This window comes from Anser cygnoides, chromosome 14 (assembly GCF_040182565.1).
Source record: "Anser cygnoides isolate HZ-2024a breed goose chromosome 14, Taihu_goose_T2T_genome, whole genome shotgun sequence".
NCBI classification, from domain to species: domain Eukaryota; kingdom Metazoa; phylum Chordata; class Aves; order Anseriformes; family Anatidae; genus Anser; species Anser cygnoides.
In genome coordinates, this window is record NC_089886.1 from 15121098 (window position 1) to 15141677 (window position 20580).

Here is a 20580-nt window from a genome sequence, read left to right on the forward strand (position 1 = left end):
ATAGAATCTCACACTTGTGAATTAATAACATTCCCAATCTTGCCTACCGGTGTTTCTCTCTTTACAAAGCACCATTCCAAAACTTGAAAACACTTCACACTTCATACGAGTGCTTTCAAACATCAGAAAATGCCCTGCATCAGCAAAGTTAGGATATTGAAACAGTGATCCTAATTGTAGTAAAATGACACCATCATGTGATGCAGAAGTTGAGAAACGCATTCTGTCTGCATCTTTAAGCCAAAGAGGTAACTTCATCAATTCCATTAGTATCAAAAAAAGGCTAATTTGGATTTACATATGAATTTTTAGTTTACCTACAATAAACTAACAATTTAATCTTTTGGTTGTTCAAAGCTTATATAAATAACACTGGAAAAGAGAAACACATTTTACTTCTTGAGCTTTGAGAAAGACAGATAAGTCAAAGTATCTATTCACTTCAGCTAATTTTAGAACAGGACATTGAAAAGCTAGATTTTTATTTTTAAGCTTTTCATAAATTTATACAGCATGTAACAGATTAGAAAGTAAGATATCACTCTGAAGATAAAATTAGTTAAACTGAAACAATAAAGTGCTTCCGGCACTGACTAGGCTGTTCCATATGACATGTAGTTTTAGGAACAATCTTCCCCTGACTCAATTAATATTCAACACAAGTCTGAGTATGACTGGTATCAATAAAAGTGACTCAGAAATTACTACCTACTAAAATACTCATTTCCAAGTTTCTGAGTCTAAAAAAATAAAATAAAATAATTAGCAGAGACCAAAAGACACTTTAGATTTCAAAATAATTCTTTACATTTTCCAAACTAAACTTCACAGGTATTTGGGAAGTTTATAAGGTATAACACCTATGAAATCAAGTGCTTTTGTAGTATCTCTGAGAAATAACCTGTCCCTTACCCTGCAAATTTAAATAAGCACTAGTACAATGTTTAACATCCCAAAATTAAATGGGAAAAATCAGTATTGGTTTTAGGCAGAGGCAGATTTACAAATCTATTTCCACCCCTTTCCAGTCCATTTCACCCAATGCAGAAATGATCTCCAGTTTTCTGGCCAGTTACAGACAATTCTCATCTACCTGCCAAAGAAGGAGGCTCAAGTACCATAACTGAAGTCTCCTCCAAATTGTCACTGAGATATATATCGTCCTTTGTGAAAGCTGTTGTGACTGACATGCCTATTGAGTTTACGACAGTTTTTTTTTTTCATTTTGTTTTTCCAAGAACCTTATTTCCAGCAGCAGGATCTTAACTACAATGGGATACTTCTCATTCCATTCATGCACTGACATGACATGGCTCTCCTGAGTAGCATAAAAGCCACCAAGATCTATTTGGTAGATAATTAACATACTAATACAGTATAACTACCACAAGAACAAACATTGTTATAAAAACAATCTCTTCCAGTATTACTTTTGGTTAGAAACTTCTTCTTCTGAAGTTTTCTGATTCTGATGCTATGTCTTTCAAATGTTTAAACTATTCCCCCGAACATCTGTGCAGAAGTGTCAAATAACCACAGATAGTATCTGAATTGTTTTCAAATGCTTTTAAAGCATTACTATAATCATGGCATTATACAATTGAAGTAATACTGATGTTTAGCTGTTTCGCAGGCATGCATCATTCCAGGCAAAGTGTCAGAGAACACAAATCTCAAGACCATCATTCACCTGGGAACATTTATTCAAGGTAGAAAATTTTTCCAGTCTTCTACTAAACCTCAAAGCAGAAGGAATCAAAACACAGAACCAAAGGAAAACTCAAGTCTAATAAAACAATGAGTTCAGGGAAAGAATGTATGAAGCATTAATACTGCAGTAATCCAGTAAAATCTTCTGTTTCCTACTTTAAGCACACGGCCCTGGTAACATTCTATTTCAATATAGAACTACATACCAATTGTTTGATATTAATAGCCCAATAGTTCCTGCTTTTCTAGTTTTCTTAAAGCACAGGGTTCTAAAACGTAAGAATAATTAACACTGACATGTATGGGAAACACTAACACTATTTTCAGTTAAGTAACTCACCTCCAAAATGCTGATACTATCAAGCTTACTTTTCAAACTAAGATGGTAGAATACCTGTTCAGCACAACTTGAAGAAACTCAAGAAATGCTCAGCTCTTACTGGAGGCTTCACTTCCTTATATTCCTTGAGAAATTCTACCATCCATGTTTTAGTTCTTTCAGTCACTCATTGCATGTTTGAAATTATATAAATTTATCTTCTCCTGACCTTTTCTACTTCAAATTTACTAAGGAACGTGATCTTGAATAAAGGACAGTTACAAAAGAGAAACAAAAGATAAATTACCTAAGACTGTCTTACCCTCAATTTCAAAACCAAAATGAAACAAAACAATAAAACACCAAGGAACAAAACCCCATACAAGAAAAAATCTAAAAAAAAATAAAATAAAAATAAAATTTCCAAGAACACACCAACCTGCAACAAAATGGTAGTTTTATGTTGGCTTTTCATCAGGTTGTTGATGGATTCAAAGAGTCTCCTCATAGATTCTTCAAATTCTGTTTGCTCTTTGCCTTCATATAATCTGTCAAGACATGCACTGTGTTATCATTTCAGAATCAGGAAATTTTCATCATTCTAAGTGTACCAAGTTTCAAAAATAACTTAAAAATAGATTTTAAAAGTTGATCCAATATTACGTACATAGATATTTCCCCCAATTGTTATATCTGTTGTTCACTGTAGTAAGTATTCTTCAGCTTGAGCACAATGTAACAAAGTTTTCAGATTATTTTTTTTTGAAAAAAGCCTCTAAATAATGAAATCTCATATATTTGAAGTTATTTAAATAAAAAAAAAAGTTCACTTTCCAAGTGAGGATCTGTCTCAGCTCTATTAATTCAGAAGATTCATCTCAGAGAAGGCTATTCTAAACCTTCAAAAATTAATCCTAAATCCCAACTTTTCTCAAGGGAATAAAATATACAAATCCATTTTTCCCACATTTCCTCCTTTTTCATAGTCCAGTCTGACAGTCTTGACTGTGAAAAGTTAGATCACAAAAACTTGAGACAGATATTCAGTACCAGAAGATACTGTTAACTGATTCCTTATTTTTTTCAGCAGCTATATTCTTACAAGAACAATTACAGTCTGTAATAATGATTGTCCAACTGAATATAGAGTTTCAGACCTTTGGTTAACTTTGGTTAAGGTTGTTGTAAGGAAAACTAAAACAAATAGATATGTACAGGTACTCGCTTGAATATGCACCATATTGCAACAACTCCATTTATCATAGACTGTCAGATGAACACACTTTCTGCTGCCCACTAATACTGAAGATTAAGATGGAGACTGAAGTTCTTCAAGCAAAACAAAATAAAAACAAACAAGCAACAAAAAATCCCTGGCTTCTCCAACCATCAGCCTTGCAACAAATTTTCCATAATGCTCTACGCAATGCTTCCTCCAACAAGGCTCACAATATCCCCTTTTGCCATGACACCTATTAAAAAAATTAAAACAAAGCTTTTGCACTGCTAGCTATATTCTATCCCCATGAGCGCCATCCCCTTTGTTTTTACAGCTTCTCATCTTGTTTGTCTCTATCTATCTATAAATAGCAAGTTCTTAGAGACAAAACTATGCCTAAGGAACTATTTACCAGTAGCCAACCAGTTCTGAATCTACTCCTATTTCAGTCAGAATTTCATAATTCAACAAATAATATACTTAATTTTACAAAACTACACACCTATGTGGATTTTTTGAAGAACTGGGCAGAGTAACAGAGAAAAGTTGTATTACAGTTCTTACTTACCAAAAGCAGACAAAACCAGAACACTTCCCTGTTCTGTTGGCTGCCAACCCTCAAGTTTTACAGCCAACAACTGGGTGTACCCACAGTCCTGAATTAGTCACTATCTATCTTCCAGCACCGCATCTCTTCAGGCAAGTATCAGGGGAAAAACAGAACAAGTACTATGGGGGAAACAGCTGAGGATAAATGCAGAGACAGCAGGAATGAAGAAAGAAAAGAGGATGTGGATGGGATCGGTGGGATGCAGGGAGAATACTTAAGAGCCAGTGGAGGAAGTGGGGGCCACAGTCACTACAGTATAGTTTTCTTCCTTCCAACTCCTTCTTTCTCCTTTTCTCCCTTTTCCCTATACCTGAATACCACTCATAAACAATATGCCTCATCTGTTTGGCTGAGCTATACATATCTAGTCCTTTTAGAATTTCTTATAAGCTCCTGCTTGTCTGTAACTCTACATTCAGTTGGACAATGATTACTGAAGATTACCTTGTTCTTTGCATTCTGAACTTCTGAACACAACTATCTCAAGGACAAGCATACAGCTTCACACCATCTGTCACAATGTTTGGGCATACATTGGTCTTAGGCCAAGCCATCTGATACAAGAAATAATCATCCTTTGAAATTGGCTGCTATTACTAAATACATCTCTGGAGCCTACCCTGTAAATCACATAGCAATTATTTGAGGATTCCCTCTCAAAAAATGTTATCTTAGCAAAGTCTGTATTTTAGGCCAGTTGCAGTATAAGAAAATGTTTGTGTTTTATTTACAAAAAATAATTAAAAAAAAACAGTTCTGGAATCAAATTCTTCTGTTTCACAGGTCTACTACTCTTTGTGGTATTGCACAGATAATTAAGTGGCTATAGCATGGGCACTTACTGTGAAAATAACGTCCTTGATCTAACAATGAACTTGAAAACATATTCCAGTGCTTTCAGAGTTCTTAGGATAGGTTCACATTGTTCTCCTCGGCTAGAGGTATCCAAGTAAGTCTTCAGAACACTCATTAGTTTCCTGTAGTTAAAAAAGACATTTTTAAAATAACCTTCTTTAAAATTAATTTCTCTAACTCATTTGCCAACTCAAAGAGAATATTTATTCCTAATCAAGCATTCACACAACAGAACATACAGCATTTATTTTTGTGTTCATGTCACACAAATTCTATCAGAATAAAAGAAATGAGCAAATTCTTAACTGCACAAACAAGAAACCAATCTGAAATCTCAAACCAGCAGCATAATTTCACACAATCCTGGAAGCGTTTTAAAAAATGTTTATAATATATATCTACAAGGTAGCACAAATGTTATTTCTGCCTACCTACCTGCATTAAGTAGCAATCCAGTGGTTCAACAGCACTACATGCTTTAAATTAACTGATTGTAAATGTTTCAACCTTCCTGTACACTGCAATATCTGCTTGAGGTATGTATTTTATTTAAATACCTCCCGGTTTTGTATCCAAAGGCAGTTTTTGCTAAACTAACATACAGCCTGTTATCAAAGTGCAAAAGCTCATCTACAAATCAAAGTCTATATTTATAGTTTTAGTTTTATCCTAAATGATTAAAGTAATATTAAGGATGTAATCTTAATCATAACATGACCATAAAAAAAATTGAAATCAGCGTGTTTTATTTTTTCCCTGCAGATCAATACAACAATGGGAACCTACTATCCCACTATCCCCTACCCCAACCAACCAACCAAACTCAAACTAGTACTTGGTTGTTGATGAAATTTAACAGTTCACTAGCTGGAATGATGAAACATTATGAAGTGACTATTATATCTGGGACATACTCACATGGAAATAATAGTTCCAAGAACCTCTAGCTACTGCACAAAATACAGACATTGTCAGCCCCACAGCACCAGCCTACGTCAGATTTCAGAACCAAAATATCATACTCTCAGCCTTCTGGGGCACTACATCCATTTTGTTTTTTTTATTTACTACTTCATATTGCTTCTCTGAATTCACAGCTCTATAGTGAGTTAGAATAAAATTTATCTAACTTATATGCAGTGTCAATCCACTCAAGGTCCCTCAGCTCTCAATGTTAAGTCCTCTCGTAACTCTACATAAGAACTAGGTACAAATGGATGACTAAACAGAAACTGAGTGAAGACCTCACAGTTTGACCAAAAGACCTTATCATCTAATGGAGTCAAAACATCTATTTAGGAATGACTTTCAACAAATCTTCCTTGCTTGACTGACCTACACCTTCAATTGGCCTAATCAGTGGCACCTGACAATGGGAATCTAGGCATTGGGGTCTAAGTACAGGCTATTACAAAAACTCTTCACATTACACTGGAGCAAGGATAATTAGCAATGCATCATTGCTAGCATCAGAAAATGCCTCTAATAACACAATGACAACTAACTGCAGGAAAGTTACTGACCGAAGTTAATCTGCTGCTGACCTGGCAACTTATTTCCATGTACTATAAATTGTCATGCCTCACATCCAAAGCTTTTGAGTATCTGCTCAAATCTCCAGAGGTGTAAGTCTCTATAAGAACTCATGTTTAACTTGGACACTGGGTATAAAGGAGCAGTGAAGAAAATCTGAGGCAAGGAAAGGTAATCTTTTGCTGATAATACCCAACGTTAAAAATATGCTCCTATGAAAAACATCAGACTCATGTTTGATCACAAAATAATTAGTTTAATGTGTCTTACTACTTTATATCAAGTGAAGGAAACAGAAGGTTTTTTTCTTGTTTTTTTTTGTTTTGTTTTGTTTTTTTCTTTAAACCTCTCATATCATAGATATTGTTTTAAATGCGAATCAGCAGAAGTTGTGTCCTACAGTCAATTCTCCTTTTCCAAAATTTAGGGGCAGCTTCATGTGAAAGAAAAAGTGGTCGTAGTATGTCTGAGACACAGTATATCCTTCCTGACTATGAATTAGGCCATATACAGTTATCTGTATTTCATAAATTATTCTTGAGACAGACTGTATCATCCATGGTGTACTAGGAAGGAATGGCTCCAAGAAAGTGCAAGATTTTGAGAACAACCTTAACCATGATTTTGCCTCTGCAGCTTTGATTAAATCATTAGAAAATGCCAGTCAGGTAAGTCTTCGAAAGACTTCAAACAAATTAGGTTGTCCTAAGAGGTTCTGTACCAGATCTTCTCTACTTTCACAATACTAATGCATTAAATTGCATGTGCTAACTACATATGGAATGAAGGAGAATTAAAGACCACATAGTTGCTTGAGCTTTCTAGGCCCAATAAATCTGACTTCAGCTTCCCTAGAACATGAGAAAGGATTGACTGTGCACTGCAAGCAATCTTATCTTCTAATGCAACATCTGGGGGACTTTTCCTGTTCAACTGGAACTGGTGCATATTCATCACAAAACAGTACAATATATTTTCACCTATTCCAAACCTTCAGATAAGGTCTTTTATCCATTATTCAAATCTCCAATTAAAGTTCTGTTTCAATCACTCACCCCATTGAACTGCCAGAACAAGACTTAAGGTAAATGAAATATATATATCCTATTGGCACTTCCCAGAGATGTGCAGAAACTGATTAACATCATAGTTCTTCATAAGCCAAAGCAATTTTATCCTACTACTACCTCCAAAAGTATGTTTAGAATAAAGAACAAATCCAGTACTAAATTTATTGCATAATGTGTCTATGTGTCTCCACAGTTTTTATTCTTTTCTATTAAAGCGTACCTTCCCATTTGGGCATTATATGGAAGATTCAACCACTCTACCTTCCCACTGGAATGACCGTGTAGTAAATAGTAAGACTCCAGTTCACAACAGACCGTGTAACAAAATTGAAAATTTGATTTAAATGCACCTAAACCTTTCAGGTACAGTATCAGATAGTGAACTGCATACAAAGATTCCATTTTTTTTTCCCCCGTGAGTTTGTTTGCTCTAAAAGAATATGTGGAAACCTACATAAATGGGTTAATGACATCCTCATGTCCCCACTAAAAGCATTTCAGATTAAGATCAGGAATGTAAAGGAAGAGGATTAATAGCAAATTTTTGACAAATTTGATGGGATACAGATGATGTGTAGACACAGCAACATAATTCAGATGAGAAAAATGAATGTCAAAGAATTGTTTAACCCCAAATCAATTACTTTTTGTCAATTAACTCTACCTATGGTCATATCTGTTTCTCACAGGCAGGTTTGTTTCCAGATAAGCAAAAAGCAGCATCTGAACAACTTTAACAATTACATTAGAAAATAACAGTATTTCCTTTATTTAATTTGATTGCAGAGGTTTTAGAATAAAGAAAAAGGGAGAAAAAAGAAAAAAACTTACTTGTATGCCAAGGTTGCACTAAAATGCTGTTGGATATATGCTTCCAAAACAGTGTTAAAATGCTGAAATTTACGGTCTGCAATGAGTCCTATGATATATATCTGAACAGAGATGGACATAATTAGCCTTTTCCGTAAAGTCACACTTCAAATGAAAACATTAGTCTCCTGAAACATCTGTGATAAACCACTATTTTGAAAGTGTCTTTTTTTTTATATATAGTTTTGGAAATAGTAATATCCTATCTTTTCTGCAGAGATTTTGAGTCTACTTTCTTGAGATAAACAATGTGATAGTTCATTCACATTCATAGGATTCTTGACAGATTAAATCACCCATTGCCCATTCTTACCAGTGCATCAAAGACAAGGATATCATACTCGTTACTGTGGGAATGTTCCATCATGATGTTAAACAAGGCATCCAGCGTATCTTGGAGAAACTATACAAAAACATGAAAAGACAAACTGACAGCCAATTCAGCTTGCAAACCACACAATTCAGTTTTCAGATAGGAGACTGTTTTTCTCAAGAGGGGATTTTTAGATGCCTTTACTGAAGTGTCAGCCAAATTTAGAACACACTTCTGAGGATTTAGGCTCTAGTTTCTTTAATTTATGAACTTAAATCCTCAGACATAAGCAATCAATAATATATACATAGCTCAAAGCTTACGGAATTAAGCTAAAAATGTTACACAAACTAATGATAGTTATCTAAAACTGCATTCCTAGTTCCTTAATGGTACATATTGTAGTTGCCATTGTTACCTACATATGGTGGTTAAAAACATGCTTTCAACTTCTGTGGTCTTATTCAAGTCTCTTTAAATCAAAGGATAGCTCCTCAGTGACTTGGAAACCAAGTCATAGAATCATTTAGGTTGGAAAAAATCTCTAAGATCATCCAGGCCAACCTTTAACCTAGCACTGCCAAGTCCACTATTAAAACGTCACAAAGTTATACATCTATATGAACTTTGAAGACCTCCAGGGATGGTAGCTCAACTACTTCCCTGGGCAGCCTGTTCTTTCATTGAAGAATTTTTCCCTAATATCCAACCTACCTCCTCCCCCCCGCCACAACTTAGGGCTATTTCCTCTTATCACTTGGTGCATAGGAGAAGAGACTGATCCCCACTCTGCTATAGACTCCTTTAAGGTAATTGTAGAGTGTGGTAAGGTCTCCCCAAGCCTCCTTTTCTCCATGCTAAAAAACCCCAGCTCCATCAGCCACTCCTCATAAGGCCTGAGCCACTCATAAGTCTCTGGTGTTTTTCTTTGTTTTTTTCTGTTTGTTTTTTTTTTAATTATTATTATTTTGTTTTTTTTAAATAGGTTTTCCCTCCTACAAAAGAAACAGGAGAGGTGTCTACCGCTTTTGTTTAAAAAAACAACAAAAATTTAAGAGACTCCTAATCTGAATACTGGAGTCACACTTAATTTGATTAAATCTAACAGCAAGAACCACTTATTTGTTCTTTCATCATTTCAGACTGGACAGCAAAATACTCCTTTCAACCTTACAATTAATTTTGGTCATTTTGGAGACTATTAGTTCTTTTTCTTTGTGCATCAAAATAGAGAATCTATCTTAAATAAGATTACAAACTCTTACTTCAGAAAGATTTTCCAAACATATTTAGCATGTGTCACAGCACAATACAACTAAAGAACTCTCACACAAAGTTTAGTCTAGTTGACAACCCATAACAAATGAATCGACTGAATCTTGAAACACAAGACAAAATGGAAAGCCTGTTCCCTGGGTAGAATCAGGCACTTATCCCTAAGAAGTAAAAAGTATAGTTCTAGAGAGAAAGAGGTGTTCTTGCTTTGTTAATTTCAAGATCAGTTCTGTGCATGTCTGTCCTTATCAGCATTAAACTTGTGATCATGTGTGTTTCTACATACACATCCACATATATTGCATAAACTGTTACTATAAGACAAAGTAGAAATCTGATAAAAGCATCCAGAAAGGAATCTAGTATTGCATTCTTATGCACTATTTACAAAACACCACCAACAAAAGATATACTTTCACAACTTCCTCTCCATCCACAATCTTCAGTTTTTCCAGGTTTTCCTGTAGCAGCTCTGGCTTCATACGCCACTTCAAGAGACCTAGTAAGCCCACTAGTAGAAAATAAATGGACAGACAAACATGAAAATTTAATATGTGACTTCTCATTTGTGCAGAAGTCTTCTTTCTAAAATGTCTACCTGTTTAGAAGATACATACCATTCTGAGTTAACTTTGTAGAACAAACCAGAGTTGAAATATAAAATGCATCTCGTGAGCTTACTGAAAGCCCGCCTACAATACTTGAGTTCCTGCCTATGGTCGCTCCTTTATTTTCCATGTGTTGACGTGTAGAAGGTAGTGTCAAATATGCACTAGAATCCTCCATTTTTTTACTGTCACCCTGAAAAAAATAACGTATTTATCATTTATCACATACTTCATAACACTGGATTTAAAAGTAGAGTTATTTTGTATTTTGTACAAAAGTAAATAAAAAGATATGTTTCTATGGACTTAAATGAATGCAATAAATTAATGCAATAAAAATAATAAAGAAAACAAAAGTCCCAGCAGCAAAAGGGCTTCACAAGACTACAATGAGCATACTGTGAAAATTCAAAAATTGAAAAGATATGTGTTTTAAGGGCTCAGGGAGGAATTATGATATCACTAGCAGAATAAAAGCAAGATCAGACTTCTCATTAAGATGTGACTAGAGATAGAAGATGAGACCACTGAGCATCACCTTGAAGACTGTACACAGGATACAGGTCATATAGTTATGATGTCTGCACACAATTTAAGAACAGAAAATTGGATTGATAGGGTAAGAATAGCAGTTCTATTTTGGTATGTCTATTACAGCTTCATACCTGGACCTTCAACATAAAATTTCAGGACAGACCAGGACATGGTGAGATTATATTTTAGGTTTGCCAATATGCTGTAGTGAATAAGCAACAGAGATGATGGAATTCATGGTTTTCAGTAGCAGGAACACCACAGACAAAGACCCAAGATGTATTTCCTGATCTATGTCCCCTCTCTCCCTACTACACCATTTCATCAAGCTGCATGCCATAGCCCTCACTGAGATTTGTTACATCTCAACTTTTGATTCCTACTCAGGACTGGGAGGCAATGAAAATTGCATTCCTAACTGTTTAGAGAACATCATTTTTCTTTAACAGAATTGATAAAGAAAGTTCCCACCATGCATTTATGAACTCTGTCACTTCAAGCTTTAACACCTCAACAGATTTGATTCAATTGATCGTCTCATATTCTTAGACTACAATTACATGTATACAAAGAGTTGCAAAAAACAATCTAGAATGATTTTCTAATGTTTTAGCTTGTATCTGCTTCAATGACTATAGTCATTGTCCTATTAAACAAGAAAGTTTCAAAACTGACTATAAATATATGTAAAATGACAAAACACGTAATACTTATGCTGCAAACAAAGACAGTATTACTGACTTTCATCGTTATATCAATCTTGTCAAAGAATTACTTCTCAGAATTTCTGGAACAAGAAGGGAATTCTGACTTCCTTTTTTTGAGACAAGTTATACAGACATTTTGAAAAGACTTGAAAATGTGATCCAAAAGTCAGAAAGATTCCATGTCTGAAGGCAGTGAAAATCAAGTACAACTTGATTTAGTTCTATGTGTATTGCTTGCCATTTGTTATGGCAAACTAGTTTACTGAAAAGAACACTAAGAAATAGAAGAAACAAGTAAATATTCTAGTGAATTGGCGATGGTTCCTGGTTCATAGTTCCTGCTTGTTCTCCAACATAAGAAATAATACAAACAAAACAAAAACCAATCTCAAGACATACGTTCCCTGCTTCAAGTCACAAAGTCATAAATCGTATCTATGTTCAATCAGGGTGAGTAAAAACAATATTCTTTGTGTCCAAAACCAAATTCCTGGAACTTTCAGTTTGGTATCTGAGAAACTACAAAATTGAAGCAACAACTCCCTAAGATTACATTCTGTGATCGTTCATGTAATAAAGACTCTAAGTTAACGAAAAAACACGTCTCTTCAGCCAGAATAATGGTACATATCCAAGTACTTACCTCTCACATGACTTCCTTTGTAATAGGGAAAGCCAAAATCATAATACCCAATAAAAATATGAGGAAGAGTAAGTGTCTCTCATTGTTCTTAAATCATCTAACCATAATTAAAATGTAAGATAATGTTTACCAGCCAAGGAAGAAGTTGCACCTTTCTTTTTTTTTTCCTCAGATGAAAATATAATTTTTGTCTTCAATAGATTAATAAAATTCATTTAGCACAAGGAAGATAAACAATGCAGTCAAAGACAATAGTGTGAAACAAAGGTCTCTTAGGGAGGAAAAAAGGAAAAAAAAATCCAATACCTTTAGGACTAACAAATCATGGATGCCATCTTGAAGAGTTGTTCCATCCTCCTTCATAAGTCTTATGTAGGCCATTGCAAAATTCTTCTCTCCTTTATCTTTAGCTGCAAGACAAAACATTTGCAGTTGGCTACTGATCAAGGAATTAAAATTCACCGAAGTAAAAATTCTCTACTCACACTCTTGAGATGACCTGTGTCTGAACATAAAGCGCAGATGTATCCTTTGCATGTCTTCAATAGGAACCGCTACCTTTAGTAAAATCAGAAAATATGTATATTTTTGTAATTAAATTCCTCTTCAAATCCTTGAGTAGAATCCGAGAATAATGACTGCTTTATTTTTAAAGTAGCATATGTAATTATGACATGCATGCAACAAAAGACCAATTGTTAACAAAAAATATTAATAGCAACATGTTTATAATTCTAAAACTTTAGATCTTCATTCCATCAAGTTGACTCACAACTCAACTTCCCTTTAAATTTTTTACTGCATAACACACTTCATATTAACTATACTTTTATTAACAAATGGATCTACTGTTAATAATTCTATTAAAATGTTTCCATACAGAAGTCTGAAATACACACAAATTTTAAAAAACAAAATAGTACACAAACCAAAACACAGGACTGGTCAATGTTTTCAAAACAACAAATATATTTAAAAACACGTTAATGTTTCAAATGACACAAATGACATTCCCTCCCTGCCCTGCGCTATCTCGAGGACACACACCACCCCTTACTGTAACTGCAGGCTTGCCATACATGACAATATAATCTTCAGTAGATGTCTCCATAAAAAATAAATTAAAAAAAAATATATCACACTATCAAGCCGGAGACATGCTTTATAAGAACTACTTCTAGAAGCTTCTACGTATTTTCCACTCGAAGACATTAAATCTAGATTTGATAATTAGTAGTGTATATCTGAAGTAATTTAGAACAGCTTTTTTCTGTCCAAAAGAATATTTTTTTATGCCTCTTTCTGATTTTTTTCAGGCAATTGAAGCTCCTCATCCCTAATATTTCACAGCAATAAAACAAATGCAGTATATCATTTTTCATGAAGCATATTAGGACGTGAGGTTATCTAAGATGATCTCATTTGTTTTGCTAGATAAGATCTTAACATCATTTTTCTAAGCCAAATTTCAAGCCTCAGTAAACACGTAGCCCTAATAACTGATATCTGACTAAGACACTACCCTTCTTGTTTTATTCGGGGTGAAGGTATTTTAAACCTATTTTATAAAAAGCTGATGCTGTGCAACACTACCTGAGGTACCAACAAGTGATGAGGAAATAAAGCAAGCGAAAAGTTTCTGCACCATACCTTTAATGTTTCCATCCAGCGTGGCTGTTTGACCTGGTAGTAGAGAACTGATCTGTATTCACTCACGGGTTTGTCCCCTGCTCCCAGGCAAACAGCATTCTTACAGAAAGGAGGAAAGAAACAGTTCACAGCGGCTCACTCATTTCTGTGAGTTTTTGTCACTTGTGCAAAACCAACCAAACCAGCTGACCTGACGATCAAGAGCCTCCCTGGCCATCCCGCCCCCCACTTTACCTCAGCGCCTGACCTGACGGGACGGGTGCAGGACCACCTGCCCTCACTCCGCCATGCTGAGGCCGTGCTCACTGAGGGCCGAAGCCCCTGGAGCCCACGGCAGCCCTGGACTAAGGGAATGAACGTTTCACACCTCAGGCACCGTGCCCTGAGGGCCCAGCAACCAGGGCAACAGGAAGGCAAAGACACTGCCGCGGCCCTCAGGCCTCCCTCAGGCCTGGGGGCCTGGAGATGTAATCCTGAAATGATACAAGTGTGGGACTGGCACATACCATGGGGCAGGAAGACCTGTCTGATAACAAAAGAACAAACAGAAAGGAAGCTTTGAGAGGAGATGCTGTTTCCAACCCTCTGAACACAAGGAAAATGAACATTTTCCAGAATTATACTGGACCTAGAAGTAGATGGCCTTTTACAGGCTCACAGTGGGCTGTGAGGAAAGCCAGGTAACCAACAGAGAGGCTCCCTTTCTCTTCCAAATGAGGAACTGAAGTAACAAAGGCATAGATCACCTCAATTAGTGGGAAAGAAACACAATGAAACAATTATTTCACTTTATTATTTCTTTGACTTCTCCCCTGACTTTAAAATACTCTTATATTAGCATAGTCTCATAAGTATTGTTTATGTACCAAAAGTTACTTCTGAACTAAATGATACAGATGCACCAATACAACACTCTCCCGTTTTTTTTCCCAATGTTTAGAATTTCTGATTTTTTCTTGTTTTGACATTTTCTGCCCCTTGTGCTAAATTTAATTTCTACATTTCTTTTTTCAATAACCTGGTCTAGATCCACTTACTAATCACTTTAAGGACTTTTTCTCTCTGTGTTTTAACTTGCAACTCACCTGTTTCTCCATGAATTTTAGCTATTTACTTCTCACCTGGTCACACTCGAGAGCCTAAGTTACTACACTATACTGATTGTCAGAACTAGTATGGCTCTAACTTGACTTCTGGTCAAGTTAAAAATTGTTCTAACAGAGAAATTCAGTCTTAGTGAATCTGGAAAGAGTCTCAACCTACTTCCCTCATTCCTGTCTGACTGCTGTTGAGGTTTGTACATGCAGGATAACTGCTAACAATGATAACGGATGAAGCAAAATTGCTGACACCTCACAAGGCATCAGATGTGAAACTGCAACGCATGAAAGAAGCAAATATACTAAATTCTCTACTGAAGGCACAGATGAAGCTAGCCTCATAGAAACTGCACTAACTACTGCAAAGGTGCAACTTTCCTGTTAAAAATCCAGTGACAGAAGTGTTCTTCAAACACCAGGAAAGACATCTGGTGACAAGTAAGGTGTGATGCTGATACCTGAAGATTTCTAAGGCCTGGTCTCTGTGACTTAACTACAGAAAGGTACACCCGATTTGCACAAAGGGAATTATTTCAAGGTTTGTACACCAACGTGTTTGAATGCATTCTGTGACATTCAGTTAGAAAAGAAAAGGCCTTTAATTTGCAACAAAATGTAGTGCCAGCCCTTACACCTGAAACTAGTTTGATACCTGAACAGGAACGGCAAGTTCCATGTTAATAAACATGGGTTTAATCTGAATTATAGGGTACGATAACTAGAAACATTGAAGTTTAAAAAAAAATCATAGGTTTAGAAGTTTACTGATATTTGATTATTTTTGAAAGCTAAAATTGAAAAACATTCGCTTTTGTTATTACTTGTCTTCAACAGTATTTTAATCAACTCCTGAAAAATTGTTGTTTAAGCATGTGTAAGGCATATTGCCCCCAGAAAGCAGGCATTATTTGAACATCTATGTCAGATCATAGACAAAGGGACAACTCAATTTTCTTCTAGTATTTGGAGAAAAGGTGCATCCATGACACTGGATATATATTTCATTGGAATGAATGCAAGATTTAATGTATTACACGGGGTTCATTTCTTTAATGAATATATTGGCATATATTTTAAGCATATTATCTGTAACTGCAACCAACAGAGTAGAAGCCAGTGAAGTCTATATCACAACAGTTATTTCGTATACATACCAGTCATATGGTGTTTTCTGATCAGGGTTACAATTTGTTTTGTGGACCCTAGGCATTATGTGAGTTTAGGGTTTTCTTCATTCAAGCTTTAAGTATATATTGTAGGTAAAATATTTATTTGTAATTCATCAACACACTGACATTTCAGCAACTCATGAACCACACTGAATTTTTCCAGTTTTGTTTTATCTCAAGAATTATCTTAATGATTTCACCCTCATGATCACAGTAGAGTTTCAGAGAACAGTATAAAGCTCAAAAAAGGGAAGGCCAAAAATCACACTGAATATTGAACTGATGTTAAGAAATCCTAAGGAAAAGACAAGTATTCATAAAAACAGAAATAGACAAGACAAAAGACACTGTAAATATTTGTTGTATAAGTGCAGTGTCCATACTCCACTGTTTTCATTAATGTAGTTATTTGCCATGTACTTTGTTCACGGAACAGACAGACCTCCTGGCACAAATCAGAGGTTTGTTATGTGAAAGAAATAGAATTTAAATGCATGTTTAAATGCACAAATGTGTTCCTCCAGGAATTCCCCACCTTCCCCTCCCTGCCCTCTCCCCCCCTCCCCCCCCAAAAAAAAAAGGGGGGGGAGGAATGATAAACAATGTAATAATTGTCAGGAACAGCATTTAATCTTTGTTCCTTAGTCACAGCTAAAATGGGTCAGTGTCATTTCTCTTTTCCAGGAGTTTTACAGTTCTGTGCAAGACCCGTAAAGGGCTTGAATAGATTTGTCACAGTAAACATAAAATTCAGCTGTCAAAAGATGATACAAGTGAGAGAACTAATGTTTTCTATTATGTAGTTTTATAAGAATTTTAAAGAAGTTTAAGGGTTACTTCCATAATGTACTTCATTTTTGTATTTCTGTCTTTCTGTCATACAGGAAAAACAAACAAACAAAAAAAAAACAAAAAACAACAAAAAAAAACCAACACAACTTACTGGCAGAGTTTTTCCTTCTTCATCACAAACACACATTATTACTTCCACATTTCTCTGAGTTGTTTTATTGTATTTGTCAAAGTCTCCATACAGTAGTGTAATATAAATGTCATTTCTTATATCTCCTAAAAAAGAAATGAAAAGGTTCAAAATGAACGAAAATGCTGTGAGAACAAAGGGTCGGATTAACTTCACAAGAGTTTTTCAACAGTGAAACACGTTAACATAGAAAACGTCTCATTTTCCATCTGAACTTAAAATTTTCAGCTCTTTTGTTCTTAGATAAGATCGTACAGTGAGCCTTGAAACGAAGCAAACAAGATTCCTGAAAGTGCCTTCAACCGATTCTCGTCCTGCACTGACACCTGCTGGTGAGGTGACAGCAGGATGCCATTACTGAATTTTCTCCACATTATGAGCTGCCTTTCCAGAAGGAACTATTTTAATTGTCTTCTGTGAACAAAATTAAAGTTCTCCTGTGAATGAAGTTTAAAAGTAGTAAGATTTGAATTGATTTTTTTTTAAAGAAGAATTGTAGACAGTGAGTGAATTTAGTTGGCAAATACGTAATCATAAATCCAAAATCAAGAGAGGGTAAGAACATTTTTGTATTTATTTATTTTAATATTATAATTAAAGTACAATGATAAGTTACAATAAAAATAAGGTTAACTTAAAATTTTAGTAAGCAACTTAATTTTTAGTAAGCATTTCCTTAGCAAGGAAAAAAGCTATGTACCAGGAGCTCAGATTATCCCTCACTGTTTTGATTTTATTTTTTCTATTTTAGTACTGTGTAATACTTTCCAGGGACTTCACTATTTTATATAAACCTGTAATTCTGGAACAGAGTTTAACATGAAGGGTAAATTCTAGATTCTCTGAGTTACTCCTTACTGAAATCAGTAATTAAGGTCATAGCTGATGCTCATTAACCCAGGAAATGACCACAAAAATCAGCTGCTGATGGAGAACAAAGCACCTCCTACCTGGCATGATTATTTCAGGAAATCCTAGTTTTCTAGCAACAACTGTTGTTCTGTCTACAAGGTGTGGATAGTCCTTCCTAGTTTGAATCACATCTCCAACAAGCATTTTGACAGTTACCCAGAGACCTATGAAAAGGAGGAGGAAAGAAAAAAGAAAAGAAGAAAATCACACTTTTTCTAAAGAGAGGAAAGAAAAAACACACAGCAAAAACACACCTCTCTCCTCAGATGGTGTTCTCATTTCCTGACCAAAATAATTACAAGAGTTCATTTCTCCCATTTGTTTTAGTTGGAAATAAATGGTTAACATCCAATACTTTTAAATACTAATTTAAATAGCCTCCTACATTCTGCAACTAAGTCATGATCCTTCGCTTCCAGCTTCAAAGTTGTCCACATGTCCATGGTGGTGTTACAGGCATAACATAAAAGCCTTTCTCTAAAATGTAAACAATATGAAATGAAATTCCACTGAAATTCCTTGTTATCTGATTTTTAAAAATAATGTACTTCACCTTGTCCACCACTGTCTCCTTTTGATGCTGTGATTTTGCTTAGGAGACTGTGTAAAAAGTCATTCTCTGCCACTACCCTGCAGGAGAAAAAACAATGACTACTAGGAATTAAGCACTAAATATATTAAATACCATTCAGAACATAGATGACAAACAGCCTCAGTTCTCTTTGCCATACTTGGCCTTATTATAATAAATTGTGTAATTTCATCATCTCTTGCTCTGAGTTGCAGACCTTTTGTGCTAAGCCCATGTGTAGACTGAAGTGCAAAAAAGATGAAATCAACAACTTAAAGAACTGTGCCCTGTGACAGACTGACCACAGTACATAAGCCTGTCACTTTGTAGGAAAGCACATCCTGAAAGCATTCACCAACATGCCGGTGCAGTCCAGGTTTTCCTGATGAACAGCCTGAATAATGAACTTGAATTTCAGCACCTCTTGAAATTATGACCAAATTCTCAAATAACAGACAAGTTGGATCAAATTGTAAACAAGTAAAATAGGCCAAAGTCTGACACACTGGTTTATTTCCAGAATTATATTAATTCTCCATACCACATAACGATAGTGCTATGTAGAATGCACAAATACATTTCCAGTGAACACTGACATCCATCCATTTGATTTTTGAGTGTGACATTTTTAGGCAGCTGGTCTGGTTGCCCAAAACCTCTAAAAATTACTTTCAAGATAGTTAACATGTGACAATTCAACTACTTTCAAACTGAAACCCAGTTCTTACTCAGATTTTTCTCAAGTTCAAAGCAAAATCAAGCACATCAATTACTAGTCATGCATAGTTGTAAAACTTATTGCATTAAAGGTATAATGATTTAACTATTTTTTTCTTAAATAGGACATGGGACCAGCTGACAGAAAGAGAACATTTATAGCGATATACATTTATGCATCATGCTCTGTAACTTCTGTCAAGTCTTAAACGCCTTTTAAAGTGATACTTAAATAATTAACACTACCACAATGTAAAAGTATTAAAAGGAAAAAGTATTTTTTCTTGAAGCATTTCACAGGTCATTTTGCCACCAAACAGATGTAGAAACTTGTGTACAAAAATAGTATATTTATGACTGTCTTACGGATGGAAGGGTATGAAATGCTGCTTTTCTTCATCACTTTCAGCTTTTCCTTTTATGATGTCAGTAATATCCATAACTACAAAAGTAAAAGAAAATTATCAAAACATAAAATGGCATTGCTAAATATCTCCTCCTATCCATTAATACTGTATATTATATATTCTTGTTCCTCAAGGTAAATATAGATTCTCATTAGCAGGCAGTGTAGCCCAGTAGGAGTAAATCTGTGGATGAGATCTTTCAGTGCAATGAGTGCACTACAGACATGAGGCTGTGAGGAGGGAATGACTTCAGACTAGTTTTGGTCTGATCTTGCAAATAACGTGCGCATGCATTGGTGGTGCTTCTGGCACATAATCAGTATTTTTATTTCATCCACAGTGAATTTTGTTATTAATACTGTGGTACTGTTTTGGTTTGCACTTTGTAGCAGTAAGTGTGAATAATTAGGAAACTGAATTCAAAAGCACATTCCTGATATAACTAAAATGGTAATGTAGGTGCAGTCTTTACGGACTTCAAATGTTAAGTACAGAAGTATCATCAACTATCAAGATAGTTGATATGTCTATTTTAGATTCTGACATGTCTTCGAAGAGATTTTATTGTCCAGGGCTGGCAATTATCACTTAACTCCTGCTTCAGACAGAGTACAGGAGACATCAGTTACCTGCCACTCCAAAAGGCCGCCTTAGTCCTTGTGTGTATTTCCTTGAGTTACTGTCTTTGAGATCCATCCTTCCAACTCGGACTATTTGACAAACTAAATAAATTTTGTCTCTGCTAAGGTCTTTATTTCCAAGATCCTAAAAGAAAAAGGATAGTTAAAGTATTATTTGGGGAAGAA

At 35.2% G+C, this 20580-nt stretch overlaps 1 protein-coding gene across 2 annotated transcripts in view; it reads right to left on the reverse strand.

Annotated features, from left to right (window-relative positions):
- Window positions 1-20580, reverse strand: part of DOCK2 (dedicator of cytokinesis 2) — a 186260-nt gene that overhangs the window by 144463 nt on the left and 21217 nt on the right. For both annotated transcript variants that reach the window (XM_013178483.3, XM_066977079.1), the window contains exons 10-23: window positions 20404-20539; window positions 19734-19809; window positions 18633-18709; window positions 18118-18243; window positions 17129-17253; window positions 13917-14015; window positions 12752-12824; window positions 12573-12676; window positions 10392-10575; window positions 10188-10285; window positions 8500-8589; window positions 8148-8248; window positions 4701-4835; window positions 2469-2577 (exon numbers count right to left, since the gene is read on the reverse strand). In XM_013178483.3, coding sequence (XP_013033937.2) covers window positions 2469-2577; window positions 4701-4835; window positions 8148-8248; window positions 8500-8589; window positions 10188-10285; window positions 10392-10575; window positions 12573-12676; window positions 12752-12824; window positions 13917-14015; window positions 17129-17253; window positions 18118-18243; window positions 18633-18709; window positions 19734-19809; window positions 20404-20539 — 1533 coding nt within the window. The remainder of the gene's footprint in view (window positions 1-2468; window positions 2578-4700; window positions 4836-8147; window positions 8249-8499; window positions 8590-10187; window positions 10286-10391; window positions 10576-12572; window positions 12677-12751; window positions 12825-13916; window positions 14016-17128; window positions 17254-18117; window positions 18244-18632; window positions 18710-19733; window positions 19810-20403; window positions 20540-20580) is intronic.